An 18,481-nucleotide genomic window follows, 5' to 3' on the forward strand; every position below is an offset into this window, starting at 1 on the left:
CCTTTACTACATGTAAAGAAATAGCCATTTTAGGCAGCCATCCCTGACAAACATGACAGAGTGACGTTCCCTGGAAAGACCCTGGTAATTATGTCTGAGGATTCGAGCTTTATAGCAATACCAGATAAGAGAATGGTAATGCTTCACTTAATTGGAGATGGAAATCTTCCTTTTTTTTCTGCGGAAATAGCTTGTGTTTATCTAGCAAATAAGCTGACATCCTATTCTCTCGTTGGTGTGACTCTTGGGCAGCGAAATGGAGTGAGTAGGACACTGGTGGTGAATGCCCCTTAAGCATTAAGAGTGAGGGGAAGGACTGATGAGAAGCTGGGATGTGTTTCCTAAACAGGGTAAATCTCAGGATGTAACAGAGATGGAACAGGAGAATGTTCGTCCCTTCCGGTGTCTCTTTTTCAGTTTACTTCATTCAACCAGCTTTGTTTTCACATCAGATCACGAAACCCTTCTTTTCTCTTTACTCCCATGAAAATATCTGCAAATGAGTGTCTTTAGCAGATCCCATTTCTTGGTGGTCTCTTCCCCCTGACCTCCCCCTCCCCCAGCACACACACAAATAGGGACATTCAGATGCAGTATCAGAAACATTTGTTGACAAGAAGGGTGATGGATGCTTGGACTGGTCTCCCGGAAAAGGTAGTGGGGACAAAATAGTAATGGAATTGAAAATGATGGGATAAACCCAGATCATCTCTAAATGATACAAAGATGGAAACCGAGGATTGGACACCTCAGCTCGGAACAGTAGTGAAAAAAAGCATTGGAGGGTGACCCCACGGAGTGGCAGCTGTGACCTTACCAGCTTATACCCCTAGTACACAGTTCAAACAGATTCATACAATACATCACAGATAATATCAAGCAGCCCCATCCCCGGCAACTCTCCTGGTCACTGTGATGTAGAATCAGTACACAGCAACATTCCCCATGAAGATGGCATAACTGCATGTGACAAACTTCTAAAGGCATCTACCCTGGACCAGCAGTACACCGGAAACCATTACAAAATTAATCAATTCATCCTAATCCACAGCCACTTTCATTTCAATAATCATTTCTCTCTACAAATCACGGGCACCAGGACGGAACTGCAACACGGCAGAAATGGAAGAAACATTTTTGAATATTTAGTGGGCCAGTCAGATAAGTGGGTGATGCAAGAGGCAGATTTAGCAGTGTCTCTGATATCGATGCACAAAATCCCCTTTCCTCTGCACACAGACTCCGCCTGTGCATTCACATACCTGTAAAATACGCAACTGCGCAAGGTATGTGCATGTTTCAGAATGGCGCTTAGGTAGGATTTTGTCATTTAATGCACATATATATCATTATTCTAATGATTTACAGGCATAACCAGCACGTAACTATTTGCGTGTGTTTATTGGACATATTTCAACAGGATAGTGCGATGATGTGAAGGAGATCAGCTGGTACGCTTGACCAGGCATTCCATTTCTATCGACCACAGGACCTTTTTCCAGTCAGCTGTATAATCCCCTTTTCACTTCATATCATCAGACTCCTAAGGCAGGCCAGGGGCGTAGCCAGACTTCGACGGGAGGGGGGTCCAGAGCCCGGGGCGAGGGGGCACATTTTAACCCCCTCCCCCCCCCAGTGCCACCACCGACCCCCCCTCCCTGCCGCCGCAACCCTTTCGACCCCCCTTCCCGCCACCAACCCTCTCCCGCCACGTACCTTTGCTGGCGGGGGACCCCAACCCCCGCCAGCTGAAGTCCTCTTCTCGGCCGCGCGGCGTTGCCGAATGATCTGATGAAGTTTGAATCTGTATCTGTGCGTGCGTCTGACGTCCTCAGACGCACACAGAGAAACTTGATCAGATCATTCAGCAAGCAACGCCGTGCGGACGAGAAGAGGACTTCGGCTGGCGGGGGTTGGGGTCCCCCGCCAGCAAAAGTACACGACGGTGGCGGGGGAGGGTTGGCGGCGGGAAGGGGGGGTCGAGAGGATCTCGGCAGGGGGGTCCAGGGCCAAATCTACGGGGGCCCATGCCCCCATGGCCCCATGATAGCTATGCCACTGAAGCAGGCACACTCGTTCCGAAACACAGCGTCGTGTCGAGTTTGATTTTGAATCTTGTGCATTGTTTTTTAATGCATCATAGCAATAAATTTTATCTGTTGATCCCGTGGTCTGTCCAGCCTCTCTTCGTTTCCCACTTTCTTGTTGTTTTGTCATTTTTCCCGTGGGACTTTCGTGTTCAGTTACCTTTTGGTGACTGAAGTGTGGGCAGCTGCTTTCAACTGGACCATCTCCAAGAACTTCATCGCCCAATCCTAGCTGTTAGTGACATCAGGCAGTGACCTTGCATGTCCAAAAAGGAAATCATGAGGGTCATACATATTATAATGGGGCTGATAATGTGCCTCATTATAATATCTAAGGGAAAAGGAATGGGATTTGATATACTGCCTTTCTGTGGTTACAATCAAAGCAGTTTACATATTATATACAGGTACTTATTTTGTACCTGGGGCAACGGAGGGTTAAGTGACTTACCCACAGTCACAAGGAGCTTCATTGGGAATTGAATCCACTTCTGGTTCTCAAGCCACTACACTAATCTACCAGGGAACAGGGCTTGGTCTAAAATCCTGTGTAAAAGGCATTTACCAGAGAAATGCAGGACATCTGAGGCATTGTTCATATTCAGCTAGTTTCTTTTTTCCAGAAATGTTTTAAATCCAAATATGGTTGAATTGAGCCTTGCTGCTTCCTTTTCTTGGCAACTTGTGGATGTTTGCAGACCAGTAGAATTATGTAAAGTACAGAGAAGGACGACGAAAATAATAAAGGGGATGGGACAACTTCCCTATGAGAAAAAGCTGAAATGGCTTGGGCTGTTCAGCTTGGAGAAAAGAGGGCTGAGGGGAGATATGATAGAGGTCTATAAAATACTGAGTGGAGTGGAACGGGTAGACGTGAATCACTTGTTTACTCTTTCCAAAAATACTAGGACTAGGGGGCATTACGGGACAATGTAAGCCACATTGAGCCTGCAAATAGGTGGGAAAATGTGGGATATAAATGCTATAAATAAATAAACTCTGGAATTCGTTGCCAGAGAATGTGGTAAAAGCAGTTAGCTTAGCGGTGTTTTAAAAAGGTTTGGATAGGTTCCTAGAAGAAAAGTCCATAAGCCATTATTAAAATGGACTTGGGAAAATCCACTGCTTATTTCTGGGATAAGCAGTATAAAATATATTGTACTGTTTTGGGATCTTGCCAGGAACTTGTGACCTGGATTGGCCATTGTTGGAAACAGGATGCTGGGCTTGATGGACCTTCGGTCTGTCCCAGTATGGCAATGCTTATGTACTTATGTACTTGGGATTCTGAATGGAATCTTGCTACTCTTTGGGGTTCTACATGGGATGTTGCTACCCTTTGGGTTTCTGCCAGGTACTTGTGACCTGGATTGGCCACTGTTGGAAACAGGATGCTGGGCTCGATGGACCTTCGGTCTGTCCCAGTATTGTCAACACTTATGTACTTATGTAACTGTTTTAGATCATTTTATAAGGTTGAGGAAAGCTGGTTTTGTGGTTGTTCAGAGTGCATGCTTTGACTATGTGTGTAAGTGTCCTAACGCATAACCAGTCGCAGGGTAGCGTAACGATGCAGCAGGTCTTAGTAATGCCAGCGTAGGCTCATTCTACTATCACTGAAAATACAATCAAAGTGGGTCACTGCTGTGTTAAAAACCAGATGCATGGAGTTTTTTCCTTCTTTGCCGTAGGTCAGGCATTTGATAAATATGAGAGATCTCGGGATTTCTGAACACTTCCCGGTACTTGACTTTATTCATCACACCTGTCAGCACACCCTGAGCGAAATCTGTCAACGTGAATTGGTCTTCGTGATTTATTACTCACCTCAGGCATTCTCTCATTTAAATGAAGCACAAGTGTTGTGAAACACAGCTTAAAGAAACGGCTGCAAGTTCTAGGAGAGCCCTGGAACAGCTGGTTCACAGACAGTACACCAGGAGCAAAACTGTGATTAATGTACCTTGATTTATCTGTGTTTTGGCAGTGTGGAGATCTGAGAAGAAGGCTGCAGCCCGGGGCAGCCCTTTGGGTATGAAACAGACAGCGGAGAAGCCCGTTGGGTGCTTCCGTTTTGCTGGAGTTCACCGGTTGACGTGCAATTGATTGTAAATGGTCCTGTAATTATTTTCATGTGAATACTGGAAGGAAGGTGTCTTGTCTGATCAAGCAGACGCCCTTCATTCTTCTCTGTGAATAAAGACTAGAAGGAATGAGGTCTTTCCAGATCATCAGGGTTCATCGGGTTCTTGTGTTTTCATTAGGCAAACGCTTTGTTGTGTGAAGTTGTGGCCCATGGTCTTCGATAGTCTTGAGGGCGGAGAGCTGCTTTTTACAGAGGACTTTCCAAGTTCCAAAAACATAATCAGGGTAATTATAACTAGTCTGTGCGATTACTTGCGCCTTTTGCGATAACTGCTCCACACATTGTTCTGTATCAGAGTGCATGCCCACCAGGGGCATAGCCAGACCTCGACAGGAGGTGGGTGGGGGCACATTTTGGCCCGCCTTCCCCCTACCCCCCTCCCGATTCTGCTGCATGATGGTACCCTGGCTGGTGGGGGTCTCCAACCCGCCGCCGGCTGAAGCGTTTGTCCCGCGCTGGTCTCACATTGCCTGCCCTGCTCTGTTCTCAGTCACACCATGCACTAAGATGAGCGTGCACAGCATGACTGAGAAAAGCAGTGTAGGCAATGCGGCGAGACCAGCGCAGGACAAACACTTCAGCTGGCGGAGGTTAGGAACCCCCGCCAGCCAAACATGAGGCCCCAGAGCCAATTGGGGGGGCCCAGGCCCCTGTGGCCCCCCTACAGATACACCACTGATGCCCACATGCGCCCTAGCAAAGGAAATGCATATATGGGAGGGACAAGGTGTGGCTGCTACTTCCACATGTAGAAATAATTGTGGATTTTTATCCATCTTTTCAGATGATGCTCAAAACAGTTTGCGCTGTTATTCAAATAAATTCCTGTGGGTACTTGAGATAAAAGGAGAAAATGATTTGTCCAAGGTCACAGGCAAGTTCAGTGGGAGAAGCAGGATTTGAACTCTGGTTTCTCTGGTTCTTAGCCTTTTGCTGTAACCATGAGGCCCATTTCTCCCCCAATTAACTCCCACTAAAGAGGTTCCGAATATCTTACACTCAGAACATTTGAGGGGCCCTTTTACTAAGTCTTGTAGGCGCCCAACGCGGACCAATTCGGAACTACCACCCGGCTGCCTTGTGGCCCAGGCAATAATTTCATTTTTTACGTGCGCCGGAAAATTTCCAGTGCATGGCACTAACCGGGCGGTAATCAGCATTGTACGTGCGATGACGATTACCGGCCACGTAACGTGTGTAGACCTTACCGCTAAGTCAACGGGTGGCATTAAGGTCTCAGGCCCAAAATGGACACGTGGCAATTTTCATTTTGCTGCACGTCCATTTCCCCTCCCCCCCCCCCCCCAAAAAAAAGGCCTTTTTTGCGTGTGTCCAATACACACGTCTACACCAGAGAGTGCTACTTTTCGGTGCACCTTAATCACTTAACTCGTTACCAGAATCCAAGAAGCAGTAATTATTTATTGCATTTGTATCCCACATTTTCCCACCTATTTGCAGGCTCAATGTGGCTTACAGAGTTTTGTTATGACATGTAACACTTGCAGGACAGTTTTCCTTGTTGAATTTTTCCCCTGCCAACTAGTATAGGATTTGAGAAACTTTCTAGCGAGTTTGCATTGTGGATGTGAGAAGCGTGATGATGTATGAGCCAGTTAGCTGAAAATCTCACTGACCCTCAAACCCAGAATTGATTTTCTGGCCTGTTTTCAAGGAGTCCTTCTGAAGGATGCTGAAATGATAAATGACTCCACCTGAATGCTGAGGCCTGCTAATTTACCAGCCTTGGGTGGAACTGTTAAGTGACAGAGTTTTTAACATTTCAACTGAAAATAGCCACCTCTCTGTGAATTCTTTAATCCCGAACATTCAGACAGTGCAGAGGTGGGAGGAGAGTAAACGGGAATAATGTCTTTTCGTATTTATTGCTTAAGTGGTGACGCCTTTTTGAAAGATGTAGTGATTTAAGGCATATATCTGGATGTTTGATATAAACAGAGGCCAGAATACGATGTTTTTTTGCATGGTTGGGCCTTTCAAACTCAGAAACAATTCTTTGTTGACTCTAGGAAACAGAATGCATTTTTAAAAGATAACAGCAGTGAACAGGAAGAGACGAATAGTGTTATCTACATGTGGGTACTGGATAGAACAGGGAAGGTTACTTGGCAGTAACAGAAATATTAAAAACCACATAAATATCGGAGTATATTTGAAGTCTATTAAAAAAGGAGCTGGGTATTTTCTGTCCTTGCAGTGGTCTGTGGCAAAACCTGACTTGCTTTAAGTAGATTGTAAGGAAAAACAGTAAGAATCAGGTAAATAAATCTCTTGGGACGTATCTGCATGCCTGCGCAGCCTTCTACATGGAATGTTGCTAGTGGAATAGCAACATTCCATGTAGAATCTCCAATAGTAGCAACATTCCATGTAGAATCTTCAATAGTATCTATTTTATTTTGGTTACATTTGTACCCTGTGCTTTCCCACTCATGGCAGGCTCAATGCGGCTTACATGGAGCAATGGAGGGTTAAGTGACTTGCCCAGAGTCACAAGGAGCTGCCTATGCCTGAAGTGGGAATCGAACTCAGTTCTCCAGGACCAAAGGCCACCACGCTAACCACTAGGCCACTCCTCCTCCTACTACTGGTCATTTGATAGGTTACAAATGACCAGTAGTAGGTCTGCAGATTGTATTTGAGTTCCTTCAGAATTCTGAGGTGAATACCATAAGGCCCTGCTGCTTTGCTATAATTTAGCCTGGCTGTTTTCTCTGGCACCTTCTCCCGATTCATATTGATTTGTTTCAGTTCCTCTGATTCATCACCTAAAAAAAATTGGCTTCAGCATCCTGCAAGGCTATGGCCTTACCCTACTAGAGAATCCTTTTTACAGGCATGGACTCAGAATCCCTTTTTCCTGGGAATTTAAAATACTTATTTTGTGAACCATCATGCTGAGTCTTTATTTTGGCTTGAGAATGTAACAGTGTTAGGTACTAAAGAAAAAACTTAGGGGCCCTTTTACTGAGCTGCGTAAGCGTCTACATGCGCCCAATGCGCGCCGAAATCCCGTTACCGCCCGACTACCATGTGGCTTTTGCGGTAATTTCATTTTTGGCGTGCATCTGAAAAATATTTTTTTTTTATTTTCGGACGCGCGTAACGGAGTGGCATTTGACGCACCTAGGTCATTACTGCCTGGATTCTTTACCGCTAGGTCAATGGCTGGCAGTAAAGTCTTAGACCCAAAATGGACGCGCGGCAATTTTGATTTTGCCACATGTCCATTTTCGAAAAAAAAAAAAAAGGCCTTTTTTACAGGTGCGCTAAAAAATGGATTGGCACACGCCCAAAACCTGCAGGCCATTTTTCAGCACGCCTTAGTAAAAAGACCCCTTAAGGCCCTGCTTACTAAGCCGCGCTGTACGCGTGCTAAAGTTTTTTTAGTGCATGCTAAAAATTAGCACGCGCTAACACTAGAGACACCCATAGGAATATGGGGTGTCTTCGCATTAGCGCAAGCGCATCTTAGTAATCAGGGCCCTTAGCTAGTGGAGGTGGTTGTGCTGCTGCTATACCGATAAATATGTAGATGCCGCCACCTGAAAGAAGAAACCGGTGAGATGCACCTGTGTGCTAGGCCTTTCTTCCAGCCATATGAGGAGAGGTCTGATAGCTTTGACTAAGGAAGGCCTTGAATACCATTGTTCCCGCAGACAGGCCTGGCATTGTGTAAAGACACAGGGAGATGGTTGAAAACGGGCGGTTCTCACAGGGCCCAAGGAGGAAGGGACAAAGGTGTCTTTTGTTGGCATTTTGTTCCCATCTGCACGGAGCTCCCAATTATTGTGTACTGTTTATATAAAACGTACAAAATCACCAGAAAGGAAATGTATCGGGCGGCAGCAGCTTCAGTGTAAGGGAGGGTTGCTATGCTGTTTCTAAGAAAGAATAACTGTCAGGGCTGATCAGATACTCAAGTACCTTTTTCTTGTTCTCGTTTGAGGCTCATCATTTTAAAACTCTCTTTTAGCAATGAAACTGCACGGACTGACTTAAAGAAGCTGCCGGCCCTTCCGACGCAAGCACTGAAGGAACACCCGTCTCTGGCATACTGGTAATCTGTTTATATCCCTCAGCCTGTCTCTTTATGGGTCTGATTTTTCTAATCTGTTCATATGTTTGGCTCCCTGTTGGATTTAATCTACTATTTAATCCATTTATGTCCTTCTGTATCTTTCTCTAACTAGTGCATGTCACTCATTGGCATTCATCTGGTGGCATAGCCACAGGGGGCCCCGCAAGGTCTGCTAGTTTGGCTGGCAGGGGGTCGCCAATCCCCGCCAGCAGAAGCTTTCCTGCGGCGATATTTGCCGTCGCGCTGCCTGCCCTGCTTTCTCACTTCCCCGTGGGCGTTAGCTGCACACGTGCTCAATTTCCCATCTCTTCCACATTTCCACAGAATTTGCCATATACATGCTTCCCCCTGCTAATTGGTACACAGGGCCAGATTTAAGATTTTGACACCCATAGGCAGGTCTAGACCTCAGTGAGCAGGGTTTTACTCCCAAAGACTGGAGGAGTGAGCTCCGAGTCCAGGGGGCTGGGCAGTGCCTCTTTGAAGTGGTACCGGCCCACAGCCTTTAAACATGTGGGAGAAGTAGGGTTACCATTTTGTGCCCTCTGAAAAAGAGGACACATGTCACACCCCCTGCCCCGCCCCCATCACGCCCATACCCTGCCCCGCCACGCCCCTTTCGGGTCCTCGTTCTGCCCCCTATTCCCCTCCCCCGCCCCCCCATCACATACCCCCCCTCACTTACTATCTAGCCCTGGTGGTCTAGTGACACCTTCGGGGCAGGAAAGAGCCCCCTCTTTCCTGCCCGGAGCGCTGCCTGCCCTTGCCTGCATCATCCTCGGTCTCGGCTGGGGATTCAAAATGGCCGCCGAGAGTTGAAGCGGCCTCGCGAGACTTCAACTCTCGGCGGCGATTTTGAATCCCCAGCCGACCGAGAAGGATGACGGACAAGGGAGGCAGCGCTCTGGGCAGGAAAGAGGGGGCTCTTTCCTGCCCCGAAGACGTCACTAGACCACCAGGGAACATGGTAGGGTAGGGAAGGGGAGAGGAGACCAGACCAGACCCACGGCGCCGATCGCCCGCATGCACACACGCACGCCCACCCGCGCCCACATTTGTCCAGAAATCCGGACAAACGTGAGTGCTGGCAAAATCCGCCGGACGCCCCGGACATGCCCTCAAAAGAGGACATATCCGGGGAAATCCGGACGAATGGTAACCCTAGGGGGAAGGAACTCTTTGAGGCTGAATATTTGGCGTCTTCAAAATTTGGCATCCCAGGCTCAAGCCTAAACAGGGCCTGCACCCAATGTTTACCTTCCCCTCCTTATATTGTTAGCAGTGAGAAAGATCCAGACAAGGAGCTTAGATTGAGACAGGAGACTGTATGAGCCTATCTAGTCCATTATTATTAATTATTTATTTATTGCATTTGTATCCCACATTCCCCCACCTATTTGCAGGCTCAGTGTGGCTTACATAGATTTGTTAACATTGTCATTATGTTGGCTGAAGCCAGTAGGTGGATCTTGCCGCCATTTTAGCTCACCCAAAACAATAGTAACATAGTAGATGACGGCAGAAAAAGACCTGCACGGTCCATCCAGTCTGCCCAACAAGACAACTCATGTGTGCTACTTTTTGTGTATACCCTACTTTGATTTGTACCTGTGCTCTTCAGAGCACAGACCGTATAAGTCTGTCCAGCACTATCCCCGCCTCCCAACCACCAGCCCCGCCTCCCAACCACCGGCTCTGGCACAGACCGTATAAGTCTGCCCAGCACTATCCCCGCCTCCCAACCACCAGCCCCGCCTCCCAACCACCGGCTCTGGCACAGACCGTATAAGTCTGCCCAGCACTATCCCCGCCTCCCAACCACCAGTCCCGCCTCCCACCACCGGCTCTGGCACAGACCGTATAAGTCTGCCTAGCACTATCCCCGCCTCCCAACCACCAGTCCCGCCTCCCACCACCGGCTCTGGCACAGACTGTATAAGTCTGCCCAGCACTATCCCCGCCTCCCAACCACCAGCCCCGCCTCCCACCACCGGCTCTGGCACAGACCGTATAAGTCTGCCCAGCACTATCCCTGCCTCCCAACCTCCAGTCCTGCCTCCCACCTCCGGCTCTGGCACAGACCGTATAAGTCTGCCCAGCACTATCCCCGCCTCCCAACCACCAGCCCCGCCTCCCACCACCGGCTCTGGCACAGACCCAAAACAATAGCAAAAGATTATTACAAATAATGCACTGCCTATGCATACTCCACCTGTAAAAAGTGTAAAGCTGTTCCAGTTGGATAGGCAGTGCCTTAAAAGGTGGAGGATAAAAGATTTTTTTTTTACTTATTTGACAGCTTTTTTATTTATTTGAAAGTTTCCCTTATCTACTGTATAGCATGAAATAAAATTCAGTATCCCTAAAACAGCTTAAAAATGTATTGTAGCTGGTAGAAACAGCAGTTATAAACTCTGTATTTGAGCTAATTTTCCAAACTGATCTATAGAATAGAGTAATACATGTCCAAATTTAAGTGAAGATAACCTGTATCCTGATAGGTTCATCTTAACTTCCGTAGTTATCTGCCTTGGGAAGCCTGGTGTTATAAAGATGGACTATATGCAGATTGTAGTTAAATGAAAGTAAAATTAAACTCTCTTTTCATTGGGGTATGTGGAATCACATCTCCACCTCATCTGTTTTGTACAAGTTTACATTGTCGATACACAAATGGATTATTCTGTTTTGAACATGTTGCAGGGACAAGTGGTTTTATAAGTCAAAATAATAAAAATAAATATTTTGTTTCATGCAGATTTCTTTTGTTTAAACATAACTAAATGGGCTATAAGCCCCTAATGTAGTCCATTGGTTTTCTTAAATTTTGCTCTTGTGCTGACTTATACTGTGCCAAAACTGAAAACTCTTATCTCTTCTATCTGGTCGATAGTAAAAGGATCTAATTGTGAACACTATCCATCCTAAAAGGTTGTTTTGTGGCTGTACTTGAGGCATTGTGATATTGAATGAATAAGTGTATGTTTGTGTTGCTAGTCATGCATCCCAAGGTTATGTGGAGGGGCATAATCGAATGGGGCGCCCAAGTTTTCCTGAGGGTGTCCTCGCAGGACGTCCCCGCGAAGGGGTGGGGAAGCCCGTATTATCAAAACAAGATGGGCGCTATCTTCCGTTTCGATAATATGGTTGGGGACGCCCAAATCTCAGCATTTAGGTTGACCTTAGAGATGGTCGTCCCTGGTTTTCGGCGATAATGGAAACCGAGGGCGCCCATCTCAGAAACGACCAAATCGAAGGCATTTGGTCGTGGCAGGAGCCAGCATTCGTAGTGCAGTGGTCCCCTTCACATGCCAGGACACCAGCTGGGCACCCCAGGGAGCACTGCAGTGGACTTCATAAATTGCTCCCTTACCTTGTGTGCTGAGCCCCCCAAACCCCCCTAAAACCCTCTCCCCACAACTGTACACCACTACCATAGCCCTAAGGGGTGAAGGGGGGTACCTACATGTGGGTACAGTGGGTTTCTGGTGGGTTTTGAAGGGCTCACATTTACCACCACAAAAACAGGTGGTGGAGGGGATGGGCCTGGGTCCACCTGCCTGACGTCCACTGCACCCACTAAAACTGCTCCAGGGACCTGCATACTGCTGTCATGGAGCTAGGTATGACATTTGAGGCTGGCAAAGAAAATTTTTAAAGTTTTTTAGGGTGGGAGGGGGCTTGTGACCACTGGGGGAGTAAGGGGAGGTCATCCCCGATTCCCTCCGGTGGTCATCTGGTCAGTTCGGGCACCTTTTTGAGGCATGGTAGCAAGAAAAAATAGACCAAGTAAAGTCGTCCAAGTGCTCGTCAGGGACGCCCTTCTTTTTTCCATTATCGGCCGAAGACGCCCATGTGTTAAGCACGCCCCAGTCCCGCCTTCGCTACGCTGCCGACATGCCCCCATGAACTTTGGTCGTCCCCGCGACAGAAAGCAGTTGAGGGCACCCAAAATCGGCTTTCGATTATGCTAATTTGGACGACCCTGAGAGTAGGACGCCCATCTCCCGATTTGTGTCGGAAGATGGGCGCCCTTCTCTTTCGAAAATAAGCCTGATAGTAACCTATGGGACTTTGTAAGTCAAAGTGCTTTGAAAATGTGCCCCATAATCCTTTCAAGAAAGCAAGTTAATCGTTTATCTTATTAGTGGAACATAACCACAAAGGCATGGTATGATCGCATTTTCAATATGGTAATACTAGAACCCAGCTAAGGAACAGGTTATTTTGATTTAGTGTTCACTGGACCAAACTTGCTTTCCTTGTGCCATCACAAGGCAGAAGATAAAGGATTTTTTTTTTTTACATTTATATCCCACATTATCCCAAGCAAACTCAGGTTCAATGTGTCTTACATTTGAAAATACAGTGAGACAGAATTATAGAATTCAGTAACATCATGGGAGCAAATCGATGGGTATGTCTGAAACCTTTAACAAAGTTGAGATAAGCATATATACCCAACTGGGCATTTAAAAGTCTGTCGTTTAATGATGCTGCATGTTCAGAAATCATAGCCATAAGTATAGACAGTTATTCAAACATTATCACATGCACACAGGCATCCAGATTGCAAAAGTAAACAACTTCTATAGAGTATATCCAAAACTTAATTTTTATTTCCATCTTCCAAAATTCTAGAAGGCAGACATACATATCAGTAGGACCCAAAGCAGTCCAAAACAGTCAAGTCAGAAACAACACACTTTATACCTAATTGTTCAACCACCCTTAGGATTCACCTTTGGGTTTAAAAAGCAATACAATATACACGTAAAGTCTGGATAAACGAATTAAAACAATTAAAGATTAAAGCAAATGCCCATAGTATGTAATACTAGCAATAATGAAACAGTGATGGAATATTCACATAGCAAGCATCCTGATCCAACAGATTTATTTTCCACTGAACATAATTAACTTTTCATAAATTTGGCAGCTAATAATGTGCTGAACTGGACAATGTTGACACATTTAGACTGACTCTGAACAGAATTTCTGCATGAAGGAAGCTATTCCCTTATTATTCAATACCTCTTTATGAAATAGTAGTATTAAAAAAAAGCAAGTACATTTTTATAATATACTACTGCATTCCACAAAACAAAAGGAGCAAGTTCCCACATACCATCTTTTTCTTTTGATGTATGCACAGGCATAAAAGATATTAAATGCTCCAAGGTTTCAGCCTAATTAATGTTTTTTTTTTAATCTTGCACTTATAAATAGTAGCTGATTGTTGAGCACCTGATTCTCATAACATGTCTGTTTTCGTGGCCCTTTGCAAGGTGAAAACATCTCTGCGCGAATACAGGAAGTCCCTATAATCAGCCCCTCCAATTGACACAATGATTAAGATTTAGAACTAATTACTATTCTAACCGATGATACCGATACTACTACTGTGCAGTGGCGTTCCTAGGAAGGCGGACACCCGGGGCGGCGCCCTGCCCCCGGGTGCAGCGCCCCCCCCCCCCCCCCGATGCAGCGCGGACCCCCCCCCCCCGTGAAAGAGCCCCGCCCAGGGTGCATGCTGCTGGGGGGGGGGTGCCGCAGCGCGCACCTGCTGCTCGTTCGCTGCAGCTCCCTTTGCCCCAGAACAGGAAGTAACCTGTTCCGGGGCAGAGGGAGCTGCAGCGAACGAGAGACGTTAGGGAACTCTCGCAGCAGGCGCGCGCCACGGCACCCCCCCAGCGGTGTGCACCCTGGGCGAACCGCTCCCACTGCCCCCCCCCCTTGGTACGCCACTGCTACTGTGTATATCTGTATGCTGCACAAGCGAGATAAAATAAAAATGCAACCAACAAAAAAGAACGACAATGTGGATGCGAGAACTCATAGGTTTGTTTGCTTTGTTTTGGGTGAACGGGAATGACAGCTGCACGGGGGAGAGAAATGGAGACTAACCTTATTGGCTTTAGCTTTTTAACGTCATGCCGTCTCCTGTCTCAATCCAACCTGTATGGATCCAGATCAAGGAGGTTTTGATCCAGATGAACTGGAGAAGAAGGTACCACTCCTCCTCAGAGGCAGGCCTCAGGCCTAGGGACTCAGTTGATTGGCCACAGGGCTAAGGATTCAACTGATTGGCCACAGGCAGGAGCAGGAACGAGAGAAAGCCCCGCCTCTTCTGTGCCTCCTGTCTCCTTATCACAGAGGCTCAGCTGATTGGCTGCAGGAGACAGGTGACTGAGAGGACTCTCTTAGGCTTTGCTGATTGGCTGTTGATATGGAACTGAATGGTAGCCATGTGTCCCAGCCTCAGTGTGGAGTCATACTGTGACACCAGGAAGGGTTGAAGAGGTCTACTGCTTTGGCGGAAGCCATTGTTTAGTGGAGATGAGCTTTAAACTTAGCAGAGCACTTGTAAAACTCAAACCACATTTTACATGTATTTATTTCTTGCATTTGTATCCCACATTTTCCCACCTATTTGCAGGCTCAATGTGGCTTACATAGAACGCCAGTTCCGGTATGACAAGTACATAGTGATGGTAGAGATCATGTTTGACAGACACATTATGGAACAGGAAAGGAGAAGAGTTATGTTATGTCCATTTCGAGTATTAGATTCGTTGTGCTGCAGGGTTTAGGCATTTAAGTTGGATCATTCGGATATTGGCTTTTCCTCTAGGAATGTGACCAAACCTTTTTTTTTTTTTAAAGACAGCTACATAAATAATAAAAATGAATTTATTTAAAAAATGTATAGTCTGCGATAGCCTGTTCTAGGCAGGTAATAATAAAATATACATGATTTACTACTACTACTACTTAACATTTCTAAAGCGCTACTAGGGTTACGCAGCTTACAATCTAAAGGACAAGTGAGTAGACGATACGATGGGGGCAGTCAATTTGGGGCAGTCCGGATATCCTGAAGGTAAGAGTTAGGTGCCGAAGGCAGCATTGAAGAGGTGGGCTTTAAGCAGAGACTTGAAGATGGGCAGGGAGGGGGCTTGGCGTAGGGGCTCATGAAGGTTGTTCCAGGCATAGGGTGAGGCGAGGCAGAATGGGCGGAGCCTGGAGTTGGCAGTGGTGGAGAAGGGTAATGAGAGGAGGGATTTGTCCTGTGAACGGAGGTTTCGGGTGGGAACATAAGGGGAGATGAGGGTAGAGAGATAGTGAGGGGCAGCAGATTGAGTACATTTGTAGGTAAGAAGGAGGAGCTTGAACTGAATGCGGTAACGGATTGAAAGCCAGTGAAGTGACCTGAGAAGAGGGGTGATATGAGTATATCGGTTCTGGTGGAATATAAGACGTGCAGCAGAGTTCTGAATATCAAGGACCATCAAACCAGTGGTGTAGCCAGACCTCTCATTTTGGGCAGGCCCATAGAGCGCGGCTTCAGTTCTAGATAACCTTTGTGCACCCTGGCTTGCTGCCTTTATTTATCTACTGGGCAGCTTGTTCTGTCTGTGAGGCCATGATTTTAGATGAGGGAAGAGATTTTCCTTTCTGCTCATTGTCGTCTTCCTGCAACCATATAATTTTCTGAGCAGGAATGTGCTAGTTCAGCTTTGAGCTTAAAGTCCTCTCTTATTTTTCCCAAGCAGGGCAGCTATAGATCTTTGTAATTACATCATATGATAGTGAGATGTTTAATCTACGGGGCTTGCAAGAATCTCTGGTGGTAAATCATACAGCTAGGTTCGTAGCCCTATAGACGGTCCACGCCTGGGATGGTAGTCAGAGAAGTGACTTAGTTCATGATCTGTCACCCTAAAGATTTTTGACATTGCCTTAAAATGTAAAACTGTCCTTCCACTGCAGAAAGCCGCACACTGGAGCTATGTGCTGATGGCTGAGTGGACGGCTTTTAATCCAAACCTAATGAAAAAGTTGTAGTCGCTGCTGCAGTAATCTGAAGATATGCAAACTTGAAGCACATTGATCTTGTAAACTAATGATGGCGAGCATATCAAATGCGTGCGTACAAGGTTCATAAGTACATAAGTATTGCCATACTGGGACAGACAGAAGGTCCATCAAGCCCAGCATCCTGTTTCCAACAGTGGCCAATCCAGGTCACAAGTACCTGGCAAGATCCCAAAAAAGTACAATACATTGTATGCTGGTTATCCTAGAAATAAGCAGTGGATTTTCCCCAAGTCCATTTTAATAATGATCCATGGACGTTGCCGTATCTTTTTTAAAACCCCGCTAAGCTAACTGCTTTTACTACATTCTCTGGCAACGAATTCCAGAGTTTAATTAAAACATTGAGTGAAGAAATATTTTCTCAGATTCGTTTTAAATTTACTACTTTCCAGCTTCATTGTGTGCCCTGTAGTCCTAGTATTTTTGGAAAGAGTAAACAAGTGATTCACATCTACCTGTTCCACTCCACTCATTATTTTATAGACCTCTATATATCCTGCTCGAGTAGGATGGAAATGCCATCACACATCTGCACGTATGTTGGAATGTTGTGCAGTGTCACAAAACGTTTGTGTGCTTAAAATTTGTAAGATGTCGATGTTTATGTGCAGAACAACATTAGGACTCCAATGCTAACCCAGCGGATATGACGGCGTTCTGGGGGTGGGAAGTACTGCCAGGCTGCTTTAGTAGCAAGCGGTAAGCCCGTGTTGGACTTGCCTCCCCTTTGTAAAAAGGGGCCCAATGTATCTTATGTTCTTTTAAAATGTTATTGAGACATCATCCCCCAAATTCTCTCACTCAAAATTTAATTAAACAACGAGCCAATTAATGCCAATAATTGGGCGCTAACAATCATTATTGGCGACACATCCGTCTAGTCGTCGGTATTCTATAAAGATGCACACGTAAATGTTTGTGAGCAGTGTTACAGAAAATGGCGGATCCACAGTGCGAGGATTTACACCAGGTTTCAGTTGGTATAAATCCAAAATTCGGTACATATCCCAGAGCTAAGCGCGAGGGAAAGACCCACGTAAAGGCATGATAAGTCCACTTTTGGCCGTAGCTTAGTCAAAGGCCCTGGTATGAAAACGGCACCTGTTTATTTCCATAGACTAGAGGTTGTGTATTTCGAGTGGAACGACTGTGAGCACTGGTGAATCTTCGTGCCGGGAGCCTGTGCATTTTCCACAGCTGATCCTGCACTGAACAGGGTAGGCTGCAGGCCCACGTTTCCGATATGAGTACGTCCTGTGCAAAGCCCTTCCTACACAAACAAGGTAGAGGCACTGGCTGCCCTGATAAGCCATCGGTCTTTGTGTTCTCATTCCTCAGCGGTGGATCTATTTTTGTTCTGTATTGTGCAGTAAAGGGTAACTCTGGTCTTTGCGTCCATAGACTCCTTGCGAGTACCCGGGGAGTGGGAGTTCCCTGGATCTTGCTGCTCCTGCTTCATATTTTTCCGTTAGTCTCTGAACAGAAGGACCAGACCTGCACGTGACGGAGTTTGTTACCAAGTTGGTGTAAATGTTTTGTGTTTAAATGTTGTAGCCATTGCTAAAACATCCCTCCCTTGCACCAGATGTAAATGAATTCTAAACCATCCCTTCTGCATCTGAAATCCATATGCTGAATGATGCTTAGTTACAGGCTTTGCTTTCCCTTTTTTTCCTTTTCTAAATCTAAATGAAAGATCCACTTGTCAAATGAAAGAGGAGTGTGTGTTGTATAATATCAGATGATATGTATATCTGTGCGCGCACACACTCAGATTTTATCAAAGCCTCGCTCTCTCCCTGTTTTTCTGTATTTTCTTCCTCATTTATTGCAGACTTTCATGTGTGACAGAAGACTTCTGCTTTGTAATTTAGTTCTCTCCTCCTGGCTGGTTATTTAGAGACCTCGGCTTCTGCTGTCTCTAATCACTGAATTTAGTATCGTAGGAGTGTCTCTGAAGTTCAGACTAAAGTTATAGACTGTCATTCTGAATTCATTTCTTTACTTAATGCATAAGATACAATGTTAAATTGAACAAGGGAATATTCTACAGGGCCGTGGTGACTTTTAATAAATTTGGATCTAGGTTTTCTTTTTTTTTTTTTAATTCAAAAACTCTCTTTTTTGATATTTGCTTGATTTGTTAGATCTGCCTGACTCCCCTTGGTGCTTCCCGTCCTAATATAAACAGTGATTATGACATCACAATGGTTCCCGTTGCCCTATTATAAACAGTGATTATGACATCACAATGGTTCCCGTCCT

At 45.9% G+C, this 18,481-nt stretch overlaps 1 protein-coding gene across 2 annotated transcripts in view; it reads left to right on the forward strand.

Moving 5' to 3' along the window:
- FRMD4A (FERM domain containing 4A) overlaps positions 1–18,481 on the forward strand; it is a 362,260-nt gene that overhangs the window by 214,354 nt on the left and 129,425 nt on the right. For both annotated transcript variants that reach the window (XM_030216141.1, XM_030216142.1), the window contains exon 8: positions 8,231–8,314. In XM_030216141.1, coding sequence (XP_030072001.1) covers positions 8,231–8,314 — 84 coding nt within the window. The remainder of the gene's footprint in view (positions 1–8,230; positions 8,315–18,481) is intronic.

The sequence above is a fragment of the Microcaecilia unicolor genome, chromosome 10, assembly GCF_901765095.1.
Source record: "Microcaecilia unicolor chromosome 10, aMicUni1.1, whole genome shotgun sequence".
Lineage (NCBI taxonomy): Eukaryota > Metazoa > Chordata > Amphibia > Gymnophiona > Siphonopidae > Microcaecilia > Microcaecilia unicolor.